This window comes from Pieris brassicae, chromosome 8 (assembly GCF_905147105.1).
Source record: "Pieris brassicae chromosome 8, ilPieBrab1.1, whole genome shotgun sequence".
In the NCBI taxonomy this organism is placed as follows: Eukaryota; Metazoa; Arthropoda; class Insecta; order Lepidoptera; family Pieridae; genus Pieris; species Pieris brassicae.
This window is the reverse complement of record NC_059672.1, coordinates 12,901,460-12,926,215: the sequence shown is the minus strand read 5'-3', so window position 1 is coordinate 12,926,215 and position 24,756 is coordinate 12,901,460. Positions and strand designations below refer to the sequence as shown.

Here is a 24,756-nt window from a genome sequence, read left to right as displayed (position 1 = left end):
ACATTAATTTTGTGTGATTATTGTATTTAATATTAGTACACCACCTCCAATGGAGTGAATGCCTCCTCCAAATTCTTCTATTTGTCTCTTCTTCTATTTTCCCATTTTTCCACTTTTGAGTTACCACGTCTGTTAGTTTCGTTTAGTTAGGCTTCGTTTTTCACTTTAATTTTCAACGGAAGAATTTGAAGAATCGTTTATCATTATAGACCGCAACCTTTAGAAGGGTTCCTATACAAACAAACAACATAATCAGACCATATAAGGAGAACCGTAGTAAAACATTCAAATTGATGTAAATTGAAGTTAACACGGAAGACGAGAGCCAGCAACTAAATAATCTCATTACCTCATGCCATTGCCAAGGTCTAGCTAACACTATTAGTGCTATAACACAACATAGCAGCAACGTACATTGTTCAAATAAATTCTACCATGTTATATATCATATTATCCTGTTCATTTTGGTACTGAATAATTTTTTGTTGTGATTTATATATTTCAATAAAAGTAAAACTAAGGAACTGTCAATGTCACATTATTAACTGCTCAAACATTCGTATATCATAGACAATTTTAGAGATTCAAGCTGTATTATATTTACCTAGTCAAATTCTATAGTAATTAACCAAGCTTTTGAATTATAACCAACCGCCCTTTTAAGGTCTGAGCCTCAGATTTATATATCTGTTTTGTGGACATTTGTTTTTTCTAATAGACAAGAAGAGCCTTATTTGCCGTCGACTGTTTAAGCTTAAGACACACCAATATCTTCACAATAGTTTTCTTCACCGTACGAGCGAGTGTTAACATAAAAAGTCCATTGGTGCACAGCCGGGGCTTGAACACAGCATAACTACTCACTTTTATTTTATGATTATACAAAATTAATCGTAATATTTATCGACATCGCTCCGCCCTAGAGAGCGGGGCGCAGCGGAAATGCGTTTACGAGTGCAGCCAGTGCGGATGTTATTCACACACGTCTCAAGATGTTGAGCACATACAGGACATAAACACGCTGAAAGAAAATATATCACTTCTTGCACTAACAATATTAACTCCTTTATTTCAGATTATGTACATATGTAGTTTTAATTAGAGTTAGAGTTTGTAACAATTCGGGCTTAGTTGCTATCTCAGTACTGGTACGGATATAAAACAAATAGATTTTTATAGTGGCATGGACATGGAATATTTTAAGAACGCAAAGAACACATTCATGATACCATTGGTGTAAAATTCAACATAATAAAAAAATAAAAATAAAATTACTTTTTTTAGGTCTGGGCCTCAGATTTGTGTATCTGTTTCATGATCATTTGTTTATCTAAACAAATAGGTTATCAGCCTTCTGTGCCTGACGCACGCTCGACTTTTTGGGTCTAAGGCAAACCGGTTTCCTCACGATGTTTTCCTTCACCATATGAGCGAATGTTAATACGCACGTAGAAAAACAGCCGGGGATCGAACCTACGACAATCATCAGGGATGACAGTTGCACGCTGAAACCACTAGACTAACACTGCTACTATATAGTATATAAGAGAATATAAGAGTGTCGATGAGTTTTGAAGGATTTGTAAAGTATCATAGGCAAATATTTGGTAGTAACGCATAGTTTAGACTCAAGTAAAACTCAAGAGTTTTTTTAAATACATAGACTAATGGAATATTTGGGTCAATAAAAGATCAATCCTCTGCTTATATCTAAAACTAAAAACATGACGCTCACGTTACGTAAAGAATACATGTTCTACAAATCTTTCGGTTTTTTGAAGTCTTTTAAAAATTATATAAACCGGTAAGGTCTAATTTTTCTTTTGGAATCATAATTTGTTGGGATAGATTTAAAATGTATGACTAATTGCAATAATAAAAGAAAATATAAAGATTATAATCAAAGGCAGCAAATGTTTGAGCTGAAGTGGAATAAGAATGACTGGAACAGCGCTGTATAAGTTTTGTGAGCCTTTTGTCAGCAGTACGTAAGTCAATTACCCTTTGTTCACGTTCTAGTATGAATGTATATGTTGTCAAAGTGACTTTCCTTTAATCTATAAACGATTTAAGTACGTTATCATTATTCTTTTTAATTATAAAACTTAAAGCTTTTGAGCTTAGGTATTAGACGTTTGTAAGCCCCCTTCCAAATTGTCGCACATATAATAAATTATATGTTAATCGGTATAAGACATACAGTCGCGACGTATAATTTCGCTGTATCCCATTAAAAATGACTCAATGGAAAATACGAGAATGCGTCAAAGCAATTCTCGAACGCTTGCGTGTATCCCCCACACCCACACCCACCTTGTCTGGGTGGGCCTAACCCTACTGTTATTCCTAGGATATTCATAGACTATGAAGGATTAAAAAAGATTAAATCGTATAGTATTAATGTTCATCATCGAACTGTGTCTTAGTTCGACTTTTGTCGTTTCAGTTCGCTTTTGAATAACTAGAGAATGAATTTCCACATAGAGTAACAAAACAATAATAATAAACAAATGAGATATATTTTATTTGGTATTTAAAATTAATATTTTTTATTATTACTTATAATATTGTAAATACAAATTATACTTACTTATATTAAATTAAGTACTACGTACTTGAATGTTTTTTTTCTTCAAATATATGATTTAAAATAATATTATTTCTCTTTGATAAGACATAGTAAATTTAGTTTGAATTATTCTACGTTAAATATATTATAAAGTAAAAGCTCAAATTACGATTATTAAAAAAATTACGAAAATCTATAGAGTAGTATTGGAATAGTAAATGACAACCAAATTATATACAAAGTTTTCCTATCCTGTTTGTAGGTTATTATTTCGTTTAAAAATAAAAATGTAAAGAGCGGCTTAGTTATTTCAGATATTTTAGACAAAAGTGAAGGCAAAATCGTTCCAGGTTTCATTGCCTCTGTTTCCATTATTTTACTAACTTAACTACAAATTCATAAAATTTATCAACGGCCCTGTGGCGCAACGGATAACGCGTCTGACTACGGATCAGAAGATTCCAGGTTCGAATCCTGGCAGGGTCGAAGTGTTCTTTTTACTATTTTATATTTTACTTTATACCTCAAGCACTGTTTATTTTAAAGTCTCATTAAATTTGCATACGTAAGTAAAATCGCAGCAATAAATTCAAGAAGAATTAAACTGTAATTAAGAGAGTAAGCCCCTGAACTTAATTCCAGTTAAATTAAAGCCGTCGTATTTGGCTTAAGTTTTATTGCATTGCAATCTCTTGATTGCAATGCAATAAACTTGACGTATAGCCAACATTACATAGTAGTTGGTAATGTTGAATTAATTAAATAAAACATCTTTTGCGGAAATAATGAAATGTATCATTTAACTTAAAAGTCTATTTTTGATATTAACAAATCATAATAATAGTTTCTTCTACTACTTATTATACCATAAGAAACGTGTTTAATTTAAATACACATGTATACAATCAAATAATATTATTATTTATTATCAACACCTAATATTATCATCGTTATCCGAGGAAACATCTTATTAAACAATTACATCGTATAACTGAATTTATAATAAACAACATTTTTTTAGCATTTAAGTGCAAATTGACGAAAACGGCAGCTATTTTACCAATTTCATCACTTTTCAATAGCTACTTATTTTCACACAATCATTGCTTGACACCGCCCACCAATAACACCAAAAAAGCTTTGTGTCTAACAATAGGTGATATTTTGAGGCAATGTGTGGGGTGTGACCGAACCAAACGTGGATCGTGTTACCTGAGTGTAGGAATGTTCAATCACATTGTTACATGGTTCTGTATTAAATTGCAAGTAAATTTATATAAATTAGGGCAATGCAAACATTGAAGGTGGGGCGTTCTCTTATCTAGTAAACCTAGACTCAATAGGTAACCCCACTCCGACAGACTGACAGAATTAAAAATGTGTTTTATTCAAAGATTGGCCCAAAAAGCTACGTAGTTGTTTAGGAAAGTGTAGACAATGAACACAGCCTTTCGGATAAAGATCATAGTCACACGTAGATGCTACAACATATAAATCATAACTAAAACAAGGCCACTGGATATAATTTATATAGTTTTATGTACCAATTTTCACCCCAACATCCGTTATACATTAAAAACATATATTTGCTTTAATACGTATTTAAGTACTAATCATTCCCATTTTATAACGATAGCAAACCCCGCTTGTCAAAAACTTGTCTATGGATCAGTTATTGGTTTCTGTGTAATAAAATCACCTATCGAACCCTAAGACAACTTTTTTTAAGAACGTGCCAATGTGGCGTTCGTTCAGCTTAAAATTGTTACAAAAACAAACTTAAAGTCCTGTTTATTCATGGCTTTTTGTCGCGTTTTTTGTTAAGGAATCAATTCTATTAGTTAGGGAGTTCAATAGTTTTTTTTATTAAGTTCCACGGGGAACAGCTTTTTAATTATATATAAAACGAAGGAAATATATTTCGAGGCATGGAGCAAATACATAATCAAGTACCTTACCTAAGCCAGAGCAAAAGCATTTATAGTTTAGAACGGACATACGTAGTATGTATGTATTTTATTAAGAGTAATGTTAGACCAGGTTCAAGCGTTCCTAATGAATATTTTTCTATTGTGCGCATTGTTATATAACACCCGAGGAGAGGAAACATTTTAAGGATGTTTATAAACACTGAAAATCCACAATTGAGAAAGCTTGTCACTAAGGGCAAACCTGGATTCATCAAAATTCTAAAGATTTCCAACATCACCGATAGTCGCGAAACGTGGACTGCAGACAGTCCAAAATGGCTGTGCCAGGAGTTAACCCGCTAATGAAAAAGCGACTTCTAAGCCTTAACAGAACTAATCTCAAAATAATGACAGGGACAATTACGGGCTATTTTAGCGCAGAGGAACTAGTCACAGTCACCCACGTAATCCTGGAATGGAACCAACGTACAGAATTCGTCGGAGCAGTGAGGTCGCTCATTGTAACCTGCGATGTGCCCAGAAGACTTCTGTGCTTCTAGTCGGAAGAAACTAGGCTAGCTTGGTTAGCCAGGACTTTACGCACAACGGAACTTATGAGAGTCGACCAACCTTTAATATTTTAAGCTGATCGCTAACTAGCTGATATGTTTCCTATAAATAATAAGAACAAAGGCAGAAATGTGAAATGAATAATGCAATATCTTAAGAAAATATAAAAGGAGTCCCAATTTAAATAGAATATTGTAGAACTAACTCTCTTGGATAATCGAAACGTCTAGACTTTAATTGTTCTTTGTAACAAAATGAAAATCTTCATCATTCTAGTCTTTATAAAATAGGCTAATGAGTTCTGAAGGTCCTCTTTACCTTTCAATCTACACTCCCCTAAAATACCAGCCAGATGTCTCGACGTCATTAAAAAAATAAAAAACATAAATGGCGCTACAACCTTTTGAGGTTTGGGCCTCAGATTTCTGTATATGTTTCATGATTTGTTAATCTAATAGGCAAGTAGGTGATCAGCCTTCTGTGCCTGACGCACGCCGTCGACTTATTCTCTCTCGACGTCATAATGAACATTTATTTCTTACATTTTTTGTATTATATTTTGGATTCTATGTTACTTTATATCATCATTATATATCTTTAGGAATAATGAAACGGTGAAAGAATGTTTGGAATCGGTACAGTAATTTGGAACTCCTTATAAAACTACACAAATACATATTTTTTCCCTATGTAATATTAGTTTAGATAACTGACAAATTGAAGATTGTTTCAATATTAATCCATAGGACATTTATATCTCTATAATAAAATATATATAAAAATAATCAATCGTAAATCGAAAGGCTCCAGTTTATTACGTGGTAAACCCTAAGCCGCGGAGGCGAGTTTTCTTATATATTATGTACACCTTGTATTTGCAACTTGCTGAAAAATACTGGATCATTAAAAGCTCTATCTGTAGTCCTAGAATATTATTAGTATTTATTTATAGACAAATAAGATATAAATTAATTGTAGACAACACGTGAAAATAATCAAAATTTTCCAAACATACCTTAAAGCGACCGCTGTTGCCTAATATGTTAGTATCACAAAACACTACAATACGTCACATTTCACGAATTTGAATGAAAACACAAAATTTTACAAGAAACATTTAAAACCAAATATCTAAGTTATAATAAACAGGTTTTATATTTAAGAGTTTAAGACAAAATCACGAGGGCCACCCACCATGATACACAGCTGACTGTCGGGAAGAATAATTTTTGCGCATGCGTGGTTAGAGATTAGGGAAGTTACCACGAGGGATTGCTAATTCAAAATTGTCTCGCGTTGAAACAGTGAAGATAAAACAGTATAACACGTTATTGTTTCTTACTAAACAATCTATTATATTAATCGCGAAATTCTTCTAAAGTAGGTATACGTTTATAGTATTTACCTATGTGGTTTAATAATAATATAATAGTTTCGTAGACTCAAAGTGCATGACTTTAAGTCTCCATTCACTTAAGTAAACAAGCAAATTCGATACATAACTTTTATAATATAAATCCAAATGTTTGTTGAGCTTCAAATGTCAATTATATAATACAATAGCGGCTATCGCACCTCGCATGGATGGACATTTATTTTTATAAATATTTTGAAATTAAATACAGCCTGTATATACAACTATATATGGCATGGTGAAATATTTTTTAAATCTACAGGACTAATATACAGAATTACAAATATTAGTTAGTTAGTTAGTTTACTAATATTATAAAGATATAATAATAACAAAGCCCGTTTAATTTCCAATCATGACAAAAAAATACAATATAACTAAAAAAAATTTTACACTTCAGTACCATTCGGAATCCCTTCGCGAGTAAAGGCCTCCAGCTTTTTCCTTTTTTTGGGGCGCCCTCTTCTTCTTCTCCTCCTCCTCCATGCTCCGCTCATTGCCACTTCTGTTTTAGGGCATAATGTACTATTACCCATATTGCTTACCTTACTTACTTGAATACACCTGTACTTAAATCCATATTCTCCATCTCACGTGGTAAACAAGCATGATATCGTAGAAAGGTCTTCTATGTTTAGTTCTGACTTCCCGCAAGGTCAATACTCACACGTGACAGGCTGAAACTTGTTAGATGAAAGACGAAAACAAAACTTTGCTCCTAGGCAGTTTCCTTGGCAGTACGTGCATATGACTTGGGTCCCTTAGGTAGAATACCTAAGAAGTAACCAGAAGGCTAGGACTTCGCGGACGCTCTGGTCTACAAAAGCAACCCCAAGTCTCCTTATGCGGTAGGGTGGAAAGCACCCAGGTCCGTTTTAGTGAGAGTGGTTTAGCTCACCCGTCGCGCGGACTAGCTGAGAGGATGTCTGTTGTGAGTCCAGATTCCAGCCAGCCAGATGCAAATACCATTTATTTCTTAGTTGAAAATAATACCTAAACCATCCCGTGAACCCTTGAAGTTATTATATTAGCCTATGATAACTAATATTAATACTGTCGTACTAGTTAATTTTCGTGTTAATGTACTTTTATGTATTCCGATGATAATGCTATTAAGCTATAGATTGTGACGTCACTAGACATTGATTAAATGAGGCTGTAACAGCTTATGAAAGCCATAGAAACGTAATACATAAAACGAAGAGCACCTTACATGAGACCAAATTATAAATCTTGAGGAAATTTTACAAGCTTGTCAAACATATAGTGACAATTACAATTGATTTGATCGATGGAAACAACAAATTATCTATTTTAGGATGTACGTTGTGTGCTCTTTACCTACTCTTGTATCCGACCTTATTTATTCTAGGTTCTTAGAGCTCGTTGCAGCAAAAAGTACAGCAAGAATTGGCGCTTACGATGTACTTCATAAAATTGTTCCAAAGCAAGGACAGGAATATCGAATAATACTACTAGATAGAGGCCATAGCTTAGTTGAAATCATAGATTAAGAGAGATTATTAGATGAGGCTGTATACGTATTTTGGAATCACTATTATATTATACATATTATTATTATTATACATTTGTTACTTTTACTTATAACAATTATTAGATAAATAATATTTGAGAGTATTTGTTAATGTTTTTAACAAATAAGAATTTTACTCAATAGAAGTAAGGAAAAATTTAGTGCAACTTATTTGGTTTTATTAATAGCAGAAATACCATCCGTGTATACAGAAATACCAATATGCAAGGACAACGAGCAGACTGCAATGCGGATAATCGTGAAAACTTTTTAATTTGTCACGAATCAAAGTACGTCGCATTGGTTATAACAAGTTACTTGAGATACTCATTCCTTTTAAAATAGTTCTTTTTGTCATGTAATAAGACAATTAATAATATTTCTCATTAATACGAATTACAAATTATATTATTTTAAATCATTATTACTTGATCATGGATGAGTAAAGACTATAAGCTAGTTCTCGCGTCTTCATCTACCTACGTGAAAATACGTAATAATACGCGGTTATATTAATACCATATTTTACCAAAATACATAGTAATGTTTTAAACTTAGTGATTATTATTAAATTAAACCTAATAATAATGATAGTTACCTATTCCAAGAGACGGCGCTGCCACAACAGTAACGCGGTCCTAACATAGTTAAATACAAAGCTCAAACAGACATTAATTATTAAGGGATGAGTAAAAAATCTACAATTTACATGAATATTGTGCAGTTTGTAACTACTTTGCGGTACATTAATACACACACAACACAATGTGATTTTTCCGCATATTCTGCCAAAGCCAAACAAAATAGCGTGCAATATTGTTCTACATTTTCAATTACATATCGCATTTTCACTTATTTCATACGTATTTTAAGTAGTTGTTAACACTGTCATTGATTTATGTAAGTATTTATCGCATAGCATAGATTATGAAGTAAAGTTACGGTGTTCATTCCCTAAATAATTTAAGTACACCACCTAGATATTAACATTACAGACATAAATAGTTAACCATTGTGAGTATTACGTTACTTATGGGGTTAGCATAAGTGGTTTCAAAACGTTGACATATAAAATACGATTCACAAATGAGTTATCAGTGGTAATGTTTAGCATACAATACAACTTTCCTAGCACACGACACGATGACACGAAGACAGGCTTCGTTTCCGGCGAATTGCACGATTGTAAACAATGTCCTAGTAGACAAATGTCCTCGACATCTAAAATACGAAACAAATGTATTTAATGTGAGATAATTTCTTATGTCACTATTCGAAGAAGCGATAAAATTAATTAGAATAGATTTTTTTTCATGTTGTATGTTTAGCCGTTTTATGTTGTGACTTATGCGGTGAATTCAAAAATATTAAGAGATTAAATAAAGTAAAACAAATCATAAACACTTATACGACATTTAACTTACATGTAATGTATTATCAACTTATACCGACTCAATGTATCATTGTAAGGTTCTGATAGCATTAATCTGAGGACAGTAAGACTGGCAGATACAACACAAAAATATAAAATAAACTAGTAGGATGCCATAAAGTAATAGAAATAAACAGTCCTAAAAATAAAATAAGAATACACTAAGTAAAAAGCGACAAAATAAGACGAAAAACAAAAGTTATGGATGTTTTTTATGCTCTACAACAGCAAGGCACGGTGGACTTTAAAGACAACGGGAAGGACCAATCGGAAGGGGAAGAGGGTGCCCTAAAAAAGGTGGATAGTAGAAAGCGTTAGTAGGAAGCGACTGGAGAAAGAAAGCCATGGATAGAGATTTTTGGAAAAAGAGGGAGGCGGCCATTGCCCGTGAAAGGGAGTTAGGATATCGAGTAACAAGAAGAAAATGTAATTAAAAAATCTAAACTGTATGTTCCATATTTGTAAAGATTTAAAATAAACGGGCTTTATTAATATTATTATTATCAAAACATGCATAGAAATGCCCCACTCCTATCAGCAATTTAAGGGACTTTATACTGTGCATACATTAACTTAACAATAATTTACTATTTAGGACCAATAACAACATTGTAAGAAAATGTCATAGAATATGTTCGTGAGATGACGTCACGTAACCAGCCAGTCGTGACGTCACGCCCTGGGCGGTCTATATACGAGAAAGCATCAGCAATGAACCAGGGCCAAAAATATCTTGTTTGTCCATTACTATTCTCAAGTATCGATAATGTACTTCTAAAATTATAGAGTACTTATAAATAAAAAAATAAATCAATGGCGCTACAACCTTTTTAAGTCTTGGCCTCAGATACCTGTATCTGTTTCATGATCATTTGTTAAACTAATAGGCAAGTAGGTGATCAGTCTTCTGTGCCTGACGCACACCCTCGACTTTTTGGGCGTAAGACAAGCCGGTTTCCTCACGATGTTTACCTTCACCATTCGAGCTAATGTTAAACACGCACACAGAAAGAAAATCCCATGGTACAAAGCCGGGGATCGAACTGTACTGAAGCCACTAGGCCAACCCTGCCTTTCAGTATTTATAGTTATAATAATAATAGTTAAAAATTTATACATAGAAAACTAAAAAGTTTGGACGTAGTTAATGCTTTTGCTGCTGTATTGCGCAAGGTTACTTACTTTAATTTAGGCTAATTTACTTGTTGAGCAAGGAAAGCACCAGCTTTGGTGTCACCGGTACTATCTATCAGGCGCTAATCTAAATCTTTAATGCGCTTGTGTACTTAACCCCACGGCCCAATAGTCTCTCTTTCAAAAAGGAACTAAAGTTGGAGGAAAGATTCTTTTATATTTAGTCGTTACTTCTACATACAAAAGCCATAGCCATGAAATTTCTTATTACAGAACACAGTCTTAGTGTAGTGAATTATCCTTATATAGTTTAGGTCTTTAGAATTAAAGTTGGCCACAAATCATGTTTTCATTAAATTGAGCATAATTATCAAAATAAAAGTGCCTGTCGACCTTAATTTTCACCTAATAAAAGCAATGTAGTATAAAGTAGCGGCTTTCGTATTTATTTCATAGGCAGTTGGTAACTTTGACCCATAATAATATAAAGCTATAAATTAATTATATCACTGGCTCTACAACCTTTTCGGGTCTGGACCTCAGATTTCTGTATCTGTTTCATAATCATTTGTCAATCTTATAGGAAAGTAGGTAAGCCTCCTGTGCTTTACACACGCCGTCGACATTTTGAGTCTAAGGCAATACGGTTTCCTCACGATGTTTTCCTTCACTGTTCGAACGAATGTTAAATGCGCACATAGAAATTGCACAGCCAGGGATCGCACCTACGACCCCCGGAATGAAAGCCGCATTCACTAGGCCAACATTGCTAATATAAAACTATATGTTATCCAATTCTCTACAAGTATTGGTTGGTTATAACAATAATTATAGAACATTTCATATTACAAACACGAGTCGCAAAACATTTTCCTAACACATTCGCCAACACAGCAATTTTCCATCAGCATTCATCGTTTCGCTGACGTCTTTTTGCGACATATTTCACGAGACCCATTGAGAGGCGTCGATGTTGGGGAAACAGGCTTTGTGTAAAAGTAGTGATCCATACAACCACAAAATGATTTATGCTATTTCTTTACACTAGCTGTAAATAAGAGTTTTTAGTATTTTTTAATTTGCCTGACAAGCGTCGTCAATTTAGTTAGTTTTCTAACGTACTTATACTATACAAGCAAACGTTATTTACACGTGTAGAAAGAATTTCCATTGGTTGCCGAGGTCGAGGAGTCTTACACCTCGACCTCGGCCTCGTATATTATTTTATAGTTATATTTTTATTTAATTTAACAGAATAATGTTTATTGCATTCCATTCCAAATAGTATATTTATTTCAGATCCCTTATGTTACGTTACTTCATTGCGTAATTAATTAAAGAAAAAATGTTCAGATAATTAAATAAGACTTCATCTGCCATTTCAATTCTCACCACGCAGAAATTTAACGGCAAGTAATGATCATTAAAGTATGACCGAGTCGTCTCAATACATTTTTAACTTTTACGATATATGGTACTATTCTGCGGTTCGCGGGAATAGTCTCGACGAATAAAAAATAGGACGAATGATCGGATACTTTTTAAGATTAATTTTGACTTTTGAACATGAGAGTTTTTAATCCATGTTACACATTCCTTGGTGAATGCACATAGGCACAGGCACTGCACACATAACAATAATAATCAATGGCGCTACAACCTGTTTAGGTGTGGGATTTCTGTATCTGTTTCATGATCATTCGTAAATTGAATAGGCAAGTAGGTGATCAGCCTTCTGTGCCTGACGCATGCCTTCGACTTTTTGGGTCTAAGGCTAGTTGGTTTCCTCACGATGTTTTTCTTCATCGTTCGAGCGAATGTTAAATGCGCATATAGAAATGCATTGGTGCACAGCCGGGGATCGAACCTACGACCTCAGGGATGAGTGTCGCACGCTGAAGCCATTAGGCCAACACTGCTCTAAATAGTTGTTATAACTAACAAATAAATCGTTTCTAATTTTGAATGTTATCAAATATACACACTTAATATAATCTTTTTTGATTAAATGTCTTGATTATCTAAAAAAATATAAATAGGTACCTTTATATGTTTGTTAATAAATGAAATGCGTAGCATATAAGAATAAATTAATAAATTATGAATTCCGCACAGATTATATTAGCAAAAACAAATTAATAGTCTGTGGTAACAATTTTGAAATTTCTGACACTGCGTGTGGTTTCTGTGATACGTAATATGAAAAAGTCATCGAATAATTTCAATAATATCGCATGATATATAGCGCTCTCGAGGATCGATCTCCGATAGCCCTGAGAGCGTCGACTTATTAGTTGAAAGAGCGAGAATTAATTAAAAATAATGAAGCATAATGAACGATTGTATGCCGCGATCGATATCATCAAATTCGCAGCTACGTCCACACTCACGTCATATTTTAATGGCAAAGTAGAATGGTTCCTGTGACTGTATAATGTTTCTATGTGGCAATGTGTTTTCTTCCATTTCATTTATTTCCATGATAAATAACATATGATGGAAGAAAAATTACATAGGTCATCTTTCCTGACCCTATTAGATTTTTTGTTAATATTTCTTTTCTAAAAATATTTAATCTAATGGCAACGCTCAAAACCGAAGTGAGAATCACGCGCTAACCGCGATTTTTTAAATGACAATGTATATCTGATTGACCAAGAGTTTTCTAGTATGGTAGTAACATTATTTACGCACCTTAACATTGACGATGTTATCAACATTATAGCACGTTTCAGATCGAATGCCTGAGTTTATAAGGAATATTTAATTAGTATATCACTTATAGTGATTGATGTGTTGTTTACTTATAAGTTCGTAAGTAATAATTTATGTTACATAATATATTTTTATATGAGATTGATAATTAGAAAATAAGCATAACATTTTGGTACCTCGAATGAAAACTTACCGAAGCACATACATACATAATGTTGAAATGGTTGCTAGCTCATATTATATTCGTAAAAAATAATATAAAAAGGAACTATACCAGTTTTCATTCGCAGAGAAATAATAATTTACTGCTTGCATTTAGGTGAAAAAGAAACTTAAATTTTTTTTTAATCAAACATTTATTGTATTACACTATTCAGTGATGACACTCAGTATTTATCAATGTTGATTAATAATTAATATGCCCTTTCTTTTACATCACTCTTGATATCCCAGTCGAAGCCACTCCAGAACCAATCATTTTGTAGTGCCCTGCATCAGAATTATTATAAAAATGTGTTCCAAAAATCCTTAATCAGTATATTTCACGGTTCTTGAATTCCGTCCCGAAGGACCACTAGAGTTTAGTATCAGCTGTCATAATTACTCTTAGTAATTATAACTTTTGTTTTGCCTAAACAATTCCAAAACCGGCTTTTAAATAAATTACAAGTTAGAATCAACATTTTATTTAAAACAAATAACTCTTAATAAAACGATTCTATACATATATACTTAACCTTAGTATATGGTATGCTAAGCTTTTGCTGCAATCAATTTTAGCTTATATATAAAATTACTGTCGTAAGAGATACTTATGTATTCTAAATACAAACACATAACTAACCCTTCATAGACAACAAATTTGTGTTGAAATTTTAAGGTAAGTTGATATAATAATCAAACTACAAATCTGTTTATTAGTAAAATACATCTAACAAGTTTGTCTAACAATATAATCAATATACACATAACAATCAAAACCTTTGAGCATATTACAAATAGCGCGAAAAAGCATCGCAATACAACGAAGAAATGGTGAATGCATTAAGTGCCACCATTATAACACCATACCAGACCACATTACACTCCAAGGAAGGAAAATATAAGAAAACCAGCATGCCTTAGACCTTTGTTGACGGTGTGTCGGGTATAGATGGCTGATCACCTACTTGCCCATCAAGAAAACTCAATGATCACGAAACAGATATAGAATTATGAGGCCACGGGCCTAAAGATTGCAGTGCTATTATTTTTAGGTAGATAATGCGAATAACAGATTTGTACTATAATAATCAGTAGGAAACTCGAGAATTATTTTACATATGTGTTACAAACTAAATATAAATCATACTATAAGTAATAAATGCCTACACAATTTTACTCTACAACTAAACAAGCGTCATACTAAAACTAATTTAACATATCATATTTTTTTACAAAAAATATATTCAAGTTATACATAAATTAGCTATATAAACAGTACAGTGAATGATTTTTCACACATTAAACATTATTTATAACAAAGTAGAGAAATTCTTATTACGATAAAATCGAATAAAAAATAAATATGTGGTTTCAGACGAATCATTTTTCTTACAAAAAATAGGTTAAAGTCAAGTAAGATATACATATTATAACCAAGTCATTTAAGAGTAGCGTTTAATAACTATAACTACGTTCTTGGAATTTCTCTTTCTCTATTTTTTTCATGTTTATATGAAGGAAATATAGCAATTTATCAACTCTTTGGCATACAACGGCTTATTAAGTATACAACTACAAGCCAAAGATTAAATATGTTTCTACATAAGTATTGACTTATGTAGAAGGTTCCTTCTATAGTAACAAACAATATATTTTAGGCATATCTTAATGAGCTATTTCTACATCATTTCTGGCAAAATACCTCTCGAAGAAGTGCAGCAGTTCAAAGCAGACCTCAGCTAGAATGAGGGCTATTACCATCCACTCCAGCCTTACATGATGCCTATCAGCTGCCCATGATGATAAAAGTTCCAGAAGTTCCACACAGTGAGATAGACGCTCGTTTAATACCTGGATAATATTTCAAAAGAACATATTAGATACGTATTCTCAGTAATTAATTGTCATACCGTATCAACCAATTTTCGTAAAGTTGCATATAGTAGATAATTTGTCGAAAAATAAGGTCATAAAGAAGTTTCACTTCTTATGTGTGTACACTGGTACACGCACACATTTTTTTATTTTGTATTTTAAATCTTATAATATTAATTTCATGAAAAATTCTGAATTCTCATAAGTTTACTATAAATTTTTGTTTTAAGAATTAAAATTCAAGGTAACATTCGCCGCAGAAATTAACTCGCATATTATTTTCCTCTTAATACATCAAATAATCCTCATACCCTTGTACGTCTGGGAATCGTGAAATAGGCGACTGTATTTGAGTAGAGCCTTTCCAAGTTCTCCTCTTCCCAGTAGAAGTCTGGTGTGTCTAAAAGATCTGATTCAACTGTTAGCCGATGCCGAAGAGAAAAGAGTTCACCCAATTTTCTTACAACCTGAAAATATAATACATTATAATAATAATTTTCTCGAACACAGCTGCAAATACTATTGAGATGTAGAACATATACATAGGATATATAATTATGATTGAATATTTCATGACTCTCTGATGAGTACATTATGATAGATGCTGCCAGTGGGTAGCAAAATTTTATTCAAGCATGCAAGTAAGTATCATGTGTACCATGATATTAACTATCTTATGTATTAAGGGTGTAGTTACAATGACTCATTTCATTGCTTCTAAGCGCGCGTAATGGACCATCTTAACAAAGGTGTTAGTAAAAAGAGTGAGTTTCTTTCAGTTCATTTACTTTTCGTTACATTATTTATTACAGTTACTAATGGAGACCTGGTGTAGTAGGACCTGGATAACTTGAACCTCTAATATTGAGAATTGCAAAGAGGTCCTGGCACTATTTCATCGAATCACTTCCGTTGATGGGACTACACTTGCACGTGGTTAAACAAGATTGAATTCTAGGATTTTATCGATATTTCACTTATAATTAGGACTCTTGCTCGTTCCATTGCTTTCTCAATTTTAGACGTTTGATATCGTCAAGCATAAACAATGTGTGAGTAATAAGTGTAAAAAAGTAAAAATTTACTGATGATGTAATCAACAAACAAGACAATCAAAAACCCTATAAGATGTATATAGTGCTTACGGAATACTTAAACGGCCCCATTTGTGTAAATTAAGTTTGAGTCCCACATAATTCCTGCATGAGCAAAATGCCGTAGATATAGCTTTAACAGCATTTTCTAATGTTAAAAAAAATATTTCGGCACTTTTCTTTACAAACACTTCAAAGTAAGTAAAGAAAAAGTAAGCTTCTATCAGATTATGATTGTAGAAAATCGGTAAATTCGCGCACTATAAGCGAAAGGAGGACCATGTATATTGCTGTAAAACTGGATAAATGAAAACATCTTTAAATGGTACAAATCTTTAGTCCCGTGGGAAACCTTAATCAGGTTTATTATCTAATCAAAAGTAGGTTTACAATAAAAAAATAATACTTGTAGTCAAAGAGAAAATTTCAATACCTCTTTCTTTTCAACCCGTGTGGCACCCTCAGATTCCATTAGTGCAGTGTGTGATCTGATAGAGGATGCCAAAGTCTCAAGTCGAGCCTCCCACGCTCCCAGACGAACTGACTGGACCATTGCATGACTGAAATGTAAAAAATAACTCTCATTTTAATAACACTTACTCGAATGGTATAAATCTACCTTGGCTTGTCTTATAAAATAAAAAATGCTTAAAGTATATCAATTTTTATTTATTAGAACTGAATTATGACTGCTACTTAAAACTACTGTAATTCATACTGAATATCTAGAAAAAATCCAATTCAATAAAAAGTATACAATTCTGCAGTAGATGTGTGTTGAAACATCGCTAAAGCAATCCCTCGTACAGTGATATTTACCTTTGCCTATGTAGGCAATACAATAAAATGTTAGTTCAGTTTAAAGCGTGACTTAATTAGTAAGCAAAACTGCACTCTATTTACTTTTTTAATTAATTACCTGAATGTGTACTTCTCTAATGAGTTTTCTCCATTTTCAACCAGCACAAAACATGACTCTTGTAGATGACAGCTCTTGCTATAAATTATATATAAAAATAAAAAATAAATGAGGAAAACATAATATATTTTGGAAATTTCTTACAACTTTACTCACACATTAGGTTGATAGAAATAGGTCATGATTTCTCTTTCTTTGTGTACCACTTCCAGGGGATAACTTTCAATTTCAAATCTGAAATTTAATTAAATGTTGCTGAATATTTCTTTAATCAAATTTCTTGCTATCTTAAGAGATATTTTAAAACAAAATTTTGGCTATATTAATGAGAAAATTATCTAAAATTACAATGGATAGCTTCAATATTTATAATAATTACAAATTCAGTTTTAAATAATAAGCATATGTTGCATAATAGCATAAAATTCTTTTTTTACCTTTATTTTGTCTTAATAGTGTTATACAAATAATAATGTACAATTATATACTAATAGTCGAACCAAATCCTGTACAATTTTGTTCTCTAATTAAAAAATGAATAGTAGTCAATGGCAAACAATAGTATGAAAATACTTTTATTTTGTATTAATACAAATCATAATATATAAATACATACTAACGGTCTAACAAAATCCAGTACATTTTTAGCCTCTAATTCAGTACAATTCCAGAATACAACAGCACCCTCTTTGAAAAAGATAATCTGTCTTGGTTCATCACCAACAGAATAAACTGCATTCGCTACCACTACATCACCCACTTCTTGTGTTTTTAATCTGTAATTTAATAATAGTATCCTGAACATTTTTTTTATTATGGGCATGGTTAATGGTATGGACATTTATATTTTGTTAAACAAATCACCTTTTTAGGTTAATTAAATAAACTGTGTACATACAAGGTTCTAATTGGAGAGGTCTAAATTATATGTACAACAATACAAATTTACTAAGGAGCGGAAGAATAATTACAGTGTCATATAAATAACTTACGTGCCTGGCTGATACAGCTTCTGCTGTATTAAAGCCTCCTTTAGACCTTTTAGATCATAAGAATTTGCGGTTGCATAAGCCAATGTTAAGTAATGACCCTCTTTTTGGCTTACTTCCTCTAAGACTGCTTTTTTGTAAACTGTCTTCTTTTTTATAGGTAGACTTGCATTATCTAATGCTAAAGGAGGCTGAATAGCATCTACGCTATAATTTCTTACAAAACAAAGAGATTTAGTACAAAATAAATTGTTTATATTATATATAAACTTATTTATCGGCGGCACAATTTCCGGCACAGAAGTAAATGTAAAACTTTTAGTAGCTATATTTTTAAAGACATTTATAGCAAATCTGGACATAAACGTAGTCATTTTTACAGTTTTATTGATGTCGTGTGAAATACAATGAAAAATAAACACATATATTGATAAAATTGTTGCATTTGAGGTTGCTTTTGCATAAATAAAAATAACTAAATAGTGACAGCAGAGTGCAGACTATAAATTACACGACAATTGACACTTAAGTATAAGACAAAGTTATTTTGCGGCATAAGTGACAGTCTTAATTTAATTATTCAGTTGGTCATATCAAAATGACAATTTTAAAGATTCAATTATAGATACAAGTGTACAGACATACATTCAGCATATATCGTGTTAGACTTTATAGTATCTTAATACTGTAAATTATTATTCTATATAGTAATATTAGCATAATAGAAATAAGAAATATGAGTAAAAAGTCTAGTATTTATTTAGAGACGTTATCTTCTGTCCCTCAATTTAGAAATGGCGCATTCCTATCTTCAAATTCTCAAAAAAGGTCAGGTTCAGGTCTAAATTTCATATGATCATTAGCATAATAGAAATAAGAAATATGAGTAAAAAGTCTAGTATTTATTTAGCGACGTTATCTTCTGTCCCTCAATTTAGAAATGGCGCATTCCTATCTTCAAATTCTCAAAAAAGGTCAGGTTCAGGTCTAAATTTCATATGATCATTCGACTGGAGTGTTACCATCCTCAGCGGTAAACAATATGTGTAGTTTCCGTGCAAATTCATTTCCAAGCCGCCTTGACTTGGATCCTGGCGCAGCAGAGCGAGTCACACCTATATCGGCCACAATGCTTACACTATTGGGCTCCTGAAGCGCCTAAAAAAATAAAGGCTATTTAGTATAATTGTCGCGTGACATGAAACCCCGAGTTCTAAATTCTATACATAAATGTATACTTTATGACATAATACCTGGTAGAGAGATTTTAAAGTTTTGTACTTCGCACATACGGCCCTTGATGTTTCAAGGCTTGAATGTGGCAATACAGCAATCATTTGTTGCCACAACATACCAACGCCATCACCTTAACGAAAATAAAAAGAACATTATTTTAACAATCTATGCTTTATAGGGGGATATTTACATATTATTTTTTATATTAATTGCTCTATCTCATAATAAAGGACCAGAAATCTGCAATTAATTAAATGAGAGTTATATTTTATCTATATATTAATATGATTGACTAGGAGTAAAAACTAAAATTTTTGTTAATGAGATTAACTCACCACTTTTAGCAACGGTAACACATTTTTTATTGTCCCCTCTCATATAAAATTCAGCTTGTTCATCATAGGCTTTCTTTGCGTTCCTGCAATCAAAATAGTGAGTTGAGAGAGTGCCCTTTAAGGTTGTGCGTTCACATTACGAGTGTGCACCAATTAATTTGTCTTTCGCTCCAACATTGAAAGGCTGATCACCTCCACATGCCTTTTAAGATAAAAATTATCTTACACAAAGAGATACAGATCTCTGAAGGCTAGACTGAAGGTGGAACCCCCGTGGGTTTTTTCTTCACTATATGAACAAGTATTGACTATGTATATTGGGCACAGGTGTGGATTGAATGCACGACCTTAGATGAGACTAGAGCGACGAAACAGGCTAGCACTGATCATTGCCTTTTGGGAAACTGACGTAACTTATAATTACATACTTATAAGGTGCTTCAGCTATCGCCTTTGTAAACTGTGCAATGGTTAAAGCCAACTCGTTTGGTGTGTTGGTCTTGATTGTATCACATTTGGCGGTCACTAAGAGATCTAAAAAAAAATCATTTTAAACCTTGTTAGGTTAAACTGTCCCTTACAATATTAGGGAGTCCTTTTAACTATTTATTACACAAATTTTACCACCAATGAGTATAGCCTTTAATCACAATATATATAAGAATTTGGTCTCTATAGATGCTGAGTATTTTATATCAAATTAAGTATGTAAAAAGGGTTGGTGGCTAAATCATTTTATATAAAATACTTTCTATCTAATAAAGAAATTGATGAGTAATATCTTGCGGATATTTGTATTCTTTAAAAAGCAAAAAATAAAAGATTATTCTCAAATAGGATAATAGACTATTGAATTTTGAAAAAGGGACATGTTCATTTAGAAATTTATACCTGTTAAAGCCATTTCCAGATCAATGGGTTCTATTTTTAAGACATGTCTGTTTGTCTTGCGTCCTGATGATCTGTAATAAATATTTTCTTGTTACAAGTACTACAAGTATTATTTTACTTTAAAGATGGCTGGAGATAGCAACAATTATGGAATGTCTTCAAAAAGGCTTTTATATAGCCGTAGGTGGTCAATATAAATACATTTTAATTTATTACTCACTGTTAATATATTATGTTGTATGAGTTTGTTTTTATTTTTATCGAATAAAATAAAGCTATATTATTTTACTTTTATAACATCATTCTAAATTTTATCATAAGAATGCTTTTTAATTTGCTTTTGAAAAAACAATACTTTTTAATTGAATGTACTTTGGCCCAAGCTTCTTCATTGAATCTATTCTAGGATCTAGGATTTAAGTTCAAAGTCATTTAGTATTGTAGCTATGCATGACAGAAAGTAGTATATCATATGTTTATATACCATTTATTATATACATACTTAAAATAATCTTTAACAGCATACAACACCAATGTCAGTGGACAGCCAGCAAGACTTGCTGCTTGTGCCATATGCTGTGAAAGTGTATGTGTCTTCAATTTTTCTTCTATTTCCTCTATGCTTGCAATGTAGAGACCATGCTCACAAGGCTGCTTGGTTGGGGTTAGACCTACCTAAAAATATTTTTTATTTATCTATTGATATGTAACACTAATATTTTAGATGAGTTATATCTTATAATTGAATAAGTTTGTATTATAACATATCAGTTGTAAAATTATAATAATAAATATACCATTCCATTATTACTAGTAAATGTAGGTTCAACCATACTGCTCCATAGCACTAGTCTCGTATCACAAAGGGATGAGTTCTTGTTAATTTTGGCACCACTTGCTGTTATCTCTCGCTGGACATCAGCACAGTACCATGATTCTACAAGTGTTGGATGCATTTCTACTGTCATATACTGTGAAATAAATTACATTTACACCATAAAATTATGCAGTAAGTGCAAAAGTGTGTATTATTGATCAGTAATATCATTAATTACTAAATATACCTTCATACATTCTCCTGGCCTATACATTTTTTGGGTTTGTTTAGCTGTATTGTTATCATTCACTTTCTTTTTCTTATAATTTATTTGTTCATTACCTGAAAATATGTAAATCCAACCATTAATTACCTTTAATTAAAGCTTCAGACACATTTTTTTACAAAATAGTTCGAACTAACCAGAATTTACTAAAGATTTTGAACTTTGTAAAGAACTTTTAGAAGTTGATGAACACACATCAGATGATTGACTGCTACCTGTAATTAAAATATAAGATAATAATGCTAATAATAATTTTAATGTAGTCATACAAACCAATACCGTTTGATGCTTACTTTTGCTTGGAAGAAATACGTCTGGCAAGTCTTCCAGATCATCGCTATTTTCCGTTAAATCTACAGTTATGGAACTCATTTTTTTTTAAATATAAGATTTATTTTTTGGTATGTTTATAAACTCTATATAATATTCACTAAAGCGGTAAACTGCAACTGCCGGCGGCAACGAAGTACGAACTACAGCAGCAGTTAGTACTCAATACATCTTTTCAAATTTTGATTTTAATTTTTGGCGGACTCCCACTTTACAGTACTGTCAAATTATGATGACTGTTATGAAAACGTTTTCTCAGTATAGATAAATAACATACTAAGGACGGCTGCGTAATATTAATGATACTACCAGTTACCACAAGACTATATAGTCTCTAATTCTCTAATCTCTACAGCGCAAATTATGATGTCCTGTACCTGTATGTCAAAATGCAATACGTTTTTAGCTCAGCGTCTGTGCGTCAATGTAATCAAACGCTTAAAAGGATCTAAACTTTTTGAAATGAAACTTCTTTAAAATCGTGATTTCAAACCGGATGCAACGGAAAAAACTACAGTAAGAACAATTACAAATATGTGTAGAATGAAGCCGGCAAAGAATGAGACAGAAATATTGAAGTTTTCACTTCAAAATAGTATGTATATTTGGGAACATATTGAAGTGAGGCATTAATTAAGGCTGTCATTTTAACTTCGGCTTTAGGGGGGAGATGCTGTAGTACTTCCCCCGTAATTAAATCAAAACCAGGCGCCTTTTTTTAGTTAGACATTTAATTTCACGTAAAACTTCTTTTGGTGTGACTAGACGGATTTTTAGTTCTTCTGACGATATTTCTTCGAAGTCAAGTGAATCTTCTTCATCTATTTGAAATATATTTTCTATATGATCAGTAAACCTCTCAACTTTTTGTATATTACTTGCAGCCCAATTCCAGCCCAACTCAGATGTTTAGTGAGGTTATTAGGATGTTATTTGTCTTCAGGACATCTTGTCGAATACTACGTTTTTCTTTGAGCTCGTTTTATCTCTAATGTTTTAATCTCTTCTGGGAAGTTGTTGTATTGTACATTTTTCTTCTTTCTTTCTTCTTCTTTCTTCTTTTCTTCTGTTTCTTTTTTTACTCTTAGGTCTACCATATTTTCAAGATAAATTTTGAAGCTGTCCCACTCCGAATGCGGGATCACGAGAGATGGATTTAGTTTTCGCTTTTTGTGTTTTCTTTGGCGAAGAACCTATAGGTCTAACTTACAATTGGCGAAGACCTATAGGGTCTTGTCGCCAATCGTGAGTAAGATTGGTGAGTGATCAGAGTTCATGTCATAGGCTTCCTCTATTTGGAGAACATTTGGTGATACTTCTCTAAACATGAAGAAGTCTATAAAATCTGGTATTTTGTTATTAGTTAGTTCTTTCATGGGGGAAGGGGACGTGTTTTGTTTTCTTTTCTTTCTGTTTTTTTGTCGCACCCATTCCGTTTCTTTAGCCAGTTCTTTTCTCTTCGCGTCCGTCTCATACTGAATCGGTTCATCGGCTGCCTCATCCCTTTGTGTTATGGGTTGATCTACTTTTCGTTCGAGCTGAGGTATTCGTTCCTTGAGTTGATAGACAATTTTTTCCAGGTCTGAGCATTGGGCTCTTTCCTTTTTCAGTTCACCCACTAGTAATTGCTCGTTTTGGGTTTTGATTTGATTAACATTTGGAGATGACATCATAAATTTAATATAATAATTAAAATTATAAAGACAGAAACCTTGCCTTAATTCATTGCACAATAAGAAATATTAGGTTAACCATTCATCGTAACGCGACCGCGGCGCTGCGTCAGCGCGTTGCACTTTTTCGATCACAATAATTAATACGCGAAGTTTCTAACCGATGTGAAACCAGCAACTTAAATAAAAAAACATAGATGTGCAAAAAATTAAATAAGTAAGTCAAGTAAGTAGTTAAATATTAAAATTTATCAATTAAATTTGCATATCATTAATTATAGAAACTTTTTTAAGTGAAAACTTCTCACTACGCTTAATGAATAGTTTACTTAATTTGAAGTTTGTACACTGTATAATGCTTCCTATCTCATTTTCGCCCACCAAAGTCATTAACTTTCTCCAAATAAGTTAAAGGTCTATGTTACCAAGTCATAAAATTTAAAAAAAAACATTTTCTCCCACGTTAAATCTTATGAATTCGTGTCCCTCTCTTTTCACTGTGGCTTTTTCATTTCATTCTTACATTATTTTAGTTTTTATCAAATTAGGGATTGATATTAAACTAATAAATTAAAATTTAACAGTAAAAAATATATTTTTTTTAAGAAGAGTTTAATGCTACAATAAGTATAGTATAGTGAAGTCTATTTACCTATTATTGATTATAAAAGGTTTGAAGGTTTCACTTTTGCCACATGTGAATTGCACTCATGTTTATTTTAATTGTTACATAAATTTCATGTGACTCTTTTATTATTCTGCAAGAGGAAATGATGTTGGGTGTTGTTAAAACTAAATATCACCTTCAGACTTCAATTGACCTTTCTAA

At 32.3% G+C, this 24,756-nt stretch overlaps 2 protein-coding genes and 1 non-coding gene across 4 annotated transcripts; 1 reads left to right on the top strand and 2 right to left on the bottom strand.

Moving 5' to 3' along the window:
* Window positions 1-2,982: 2,982 nt before the first annotated feature.
* Trnar-acg lies at window positions 2,983-3,055 on the top strand. Its single transcript has one exon. It is a non-coding gene; the product is annotated as a tRNA-Arg (tRNA).
* A 10,590-nt stretch (window positions 3,056-13,645) lies between these two features.
* On the bottom strand, window positions 13,646-19,147 carry LOC123713351 (required for meiotic nuclear division protein 1 homolog). The gene is made up of 8 exons (XM_045666962.1): window positions 18,363-19,147; window positions 17,991-18,146; window positions 17,527-17,604; window positions 17,371-17,448; window positions 16,885-17,011; window positions 15,669-15,824; window positions 15,185-15,333; window positions 13,646-13,767 (listed from the first exon to the last, which is right to left on the bottom strand). The coding sequence occupies exons 1-8, from the start codon at window positions 18,731-18,733 to the stop codon at window positions 13,692-13,694; spliced, it is 1,191 nt and encodes a 396-aa protein (XP_045522918.1). The 5' UTR covers window positions 18,734-19,147; the 3' UTR covers window positions 13,646-13,691.
* Window positions 19,129-22,764, bottom strand: LOC123713352 (crossover junction endonuclease EME1). Of its 2 annotated transcripts, XM_045666964.1 has the most exons (11): window positions 22,218-22,764; window positions 22,062-22,139; window positions 21,886-21,980; window positions 21,619-21,792; window positions 21,324-21,496; window positions 20,822-20,892; window positions 20,359-20,464; window positions 19,931-20,013; window positions 19,613-19,725; window positions 19,315-19,517; window positions 19,129-19,168 (listed from the first exon to the last, which is right to left on the bottom strand). In XM_045666964.1, exons 1-10 carry the CDS (start codon window positions 22,294-22,296, stop codon window positions 19,362-19,364), a joined length of 1,128 nt encoding a protein of 375 aa, XP_045522920.1. In that variant the 5' UTR covers window positions 22,297-22,764; the 3' UTR covers window positions 19,129-19,168; window positions 19,315-19,361. The 2 variants fall into 2 exon arrangements, with proteins under 2 accessions (XP_045522920.1, XP_045522919.1); XM_045666963.1 differs by lacking the exon at window positions 19,129-19,168 and having other exon boundaries at window positions 19,247-19,517.
* Window positions 22,765-24,756: the final 1,992 nt, after the last annotated feature.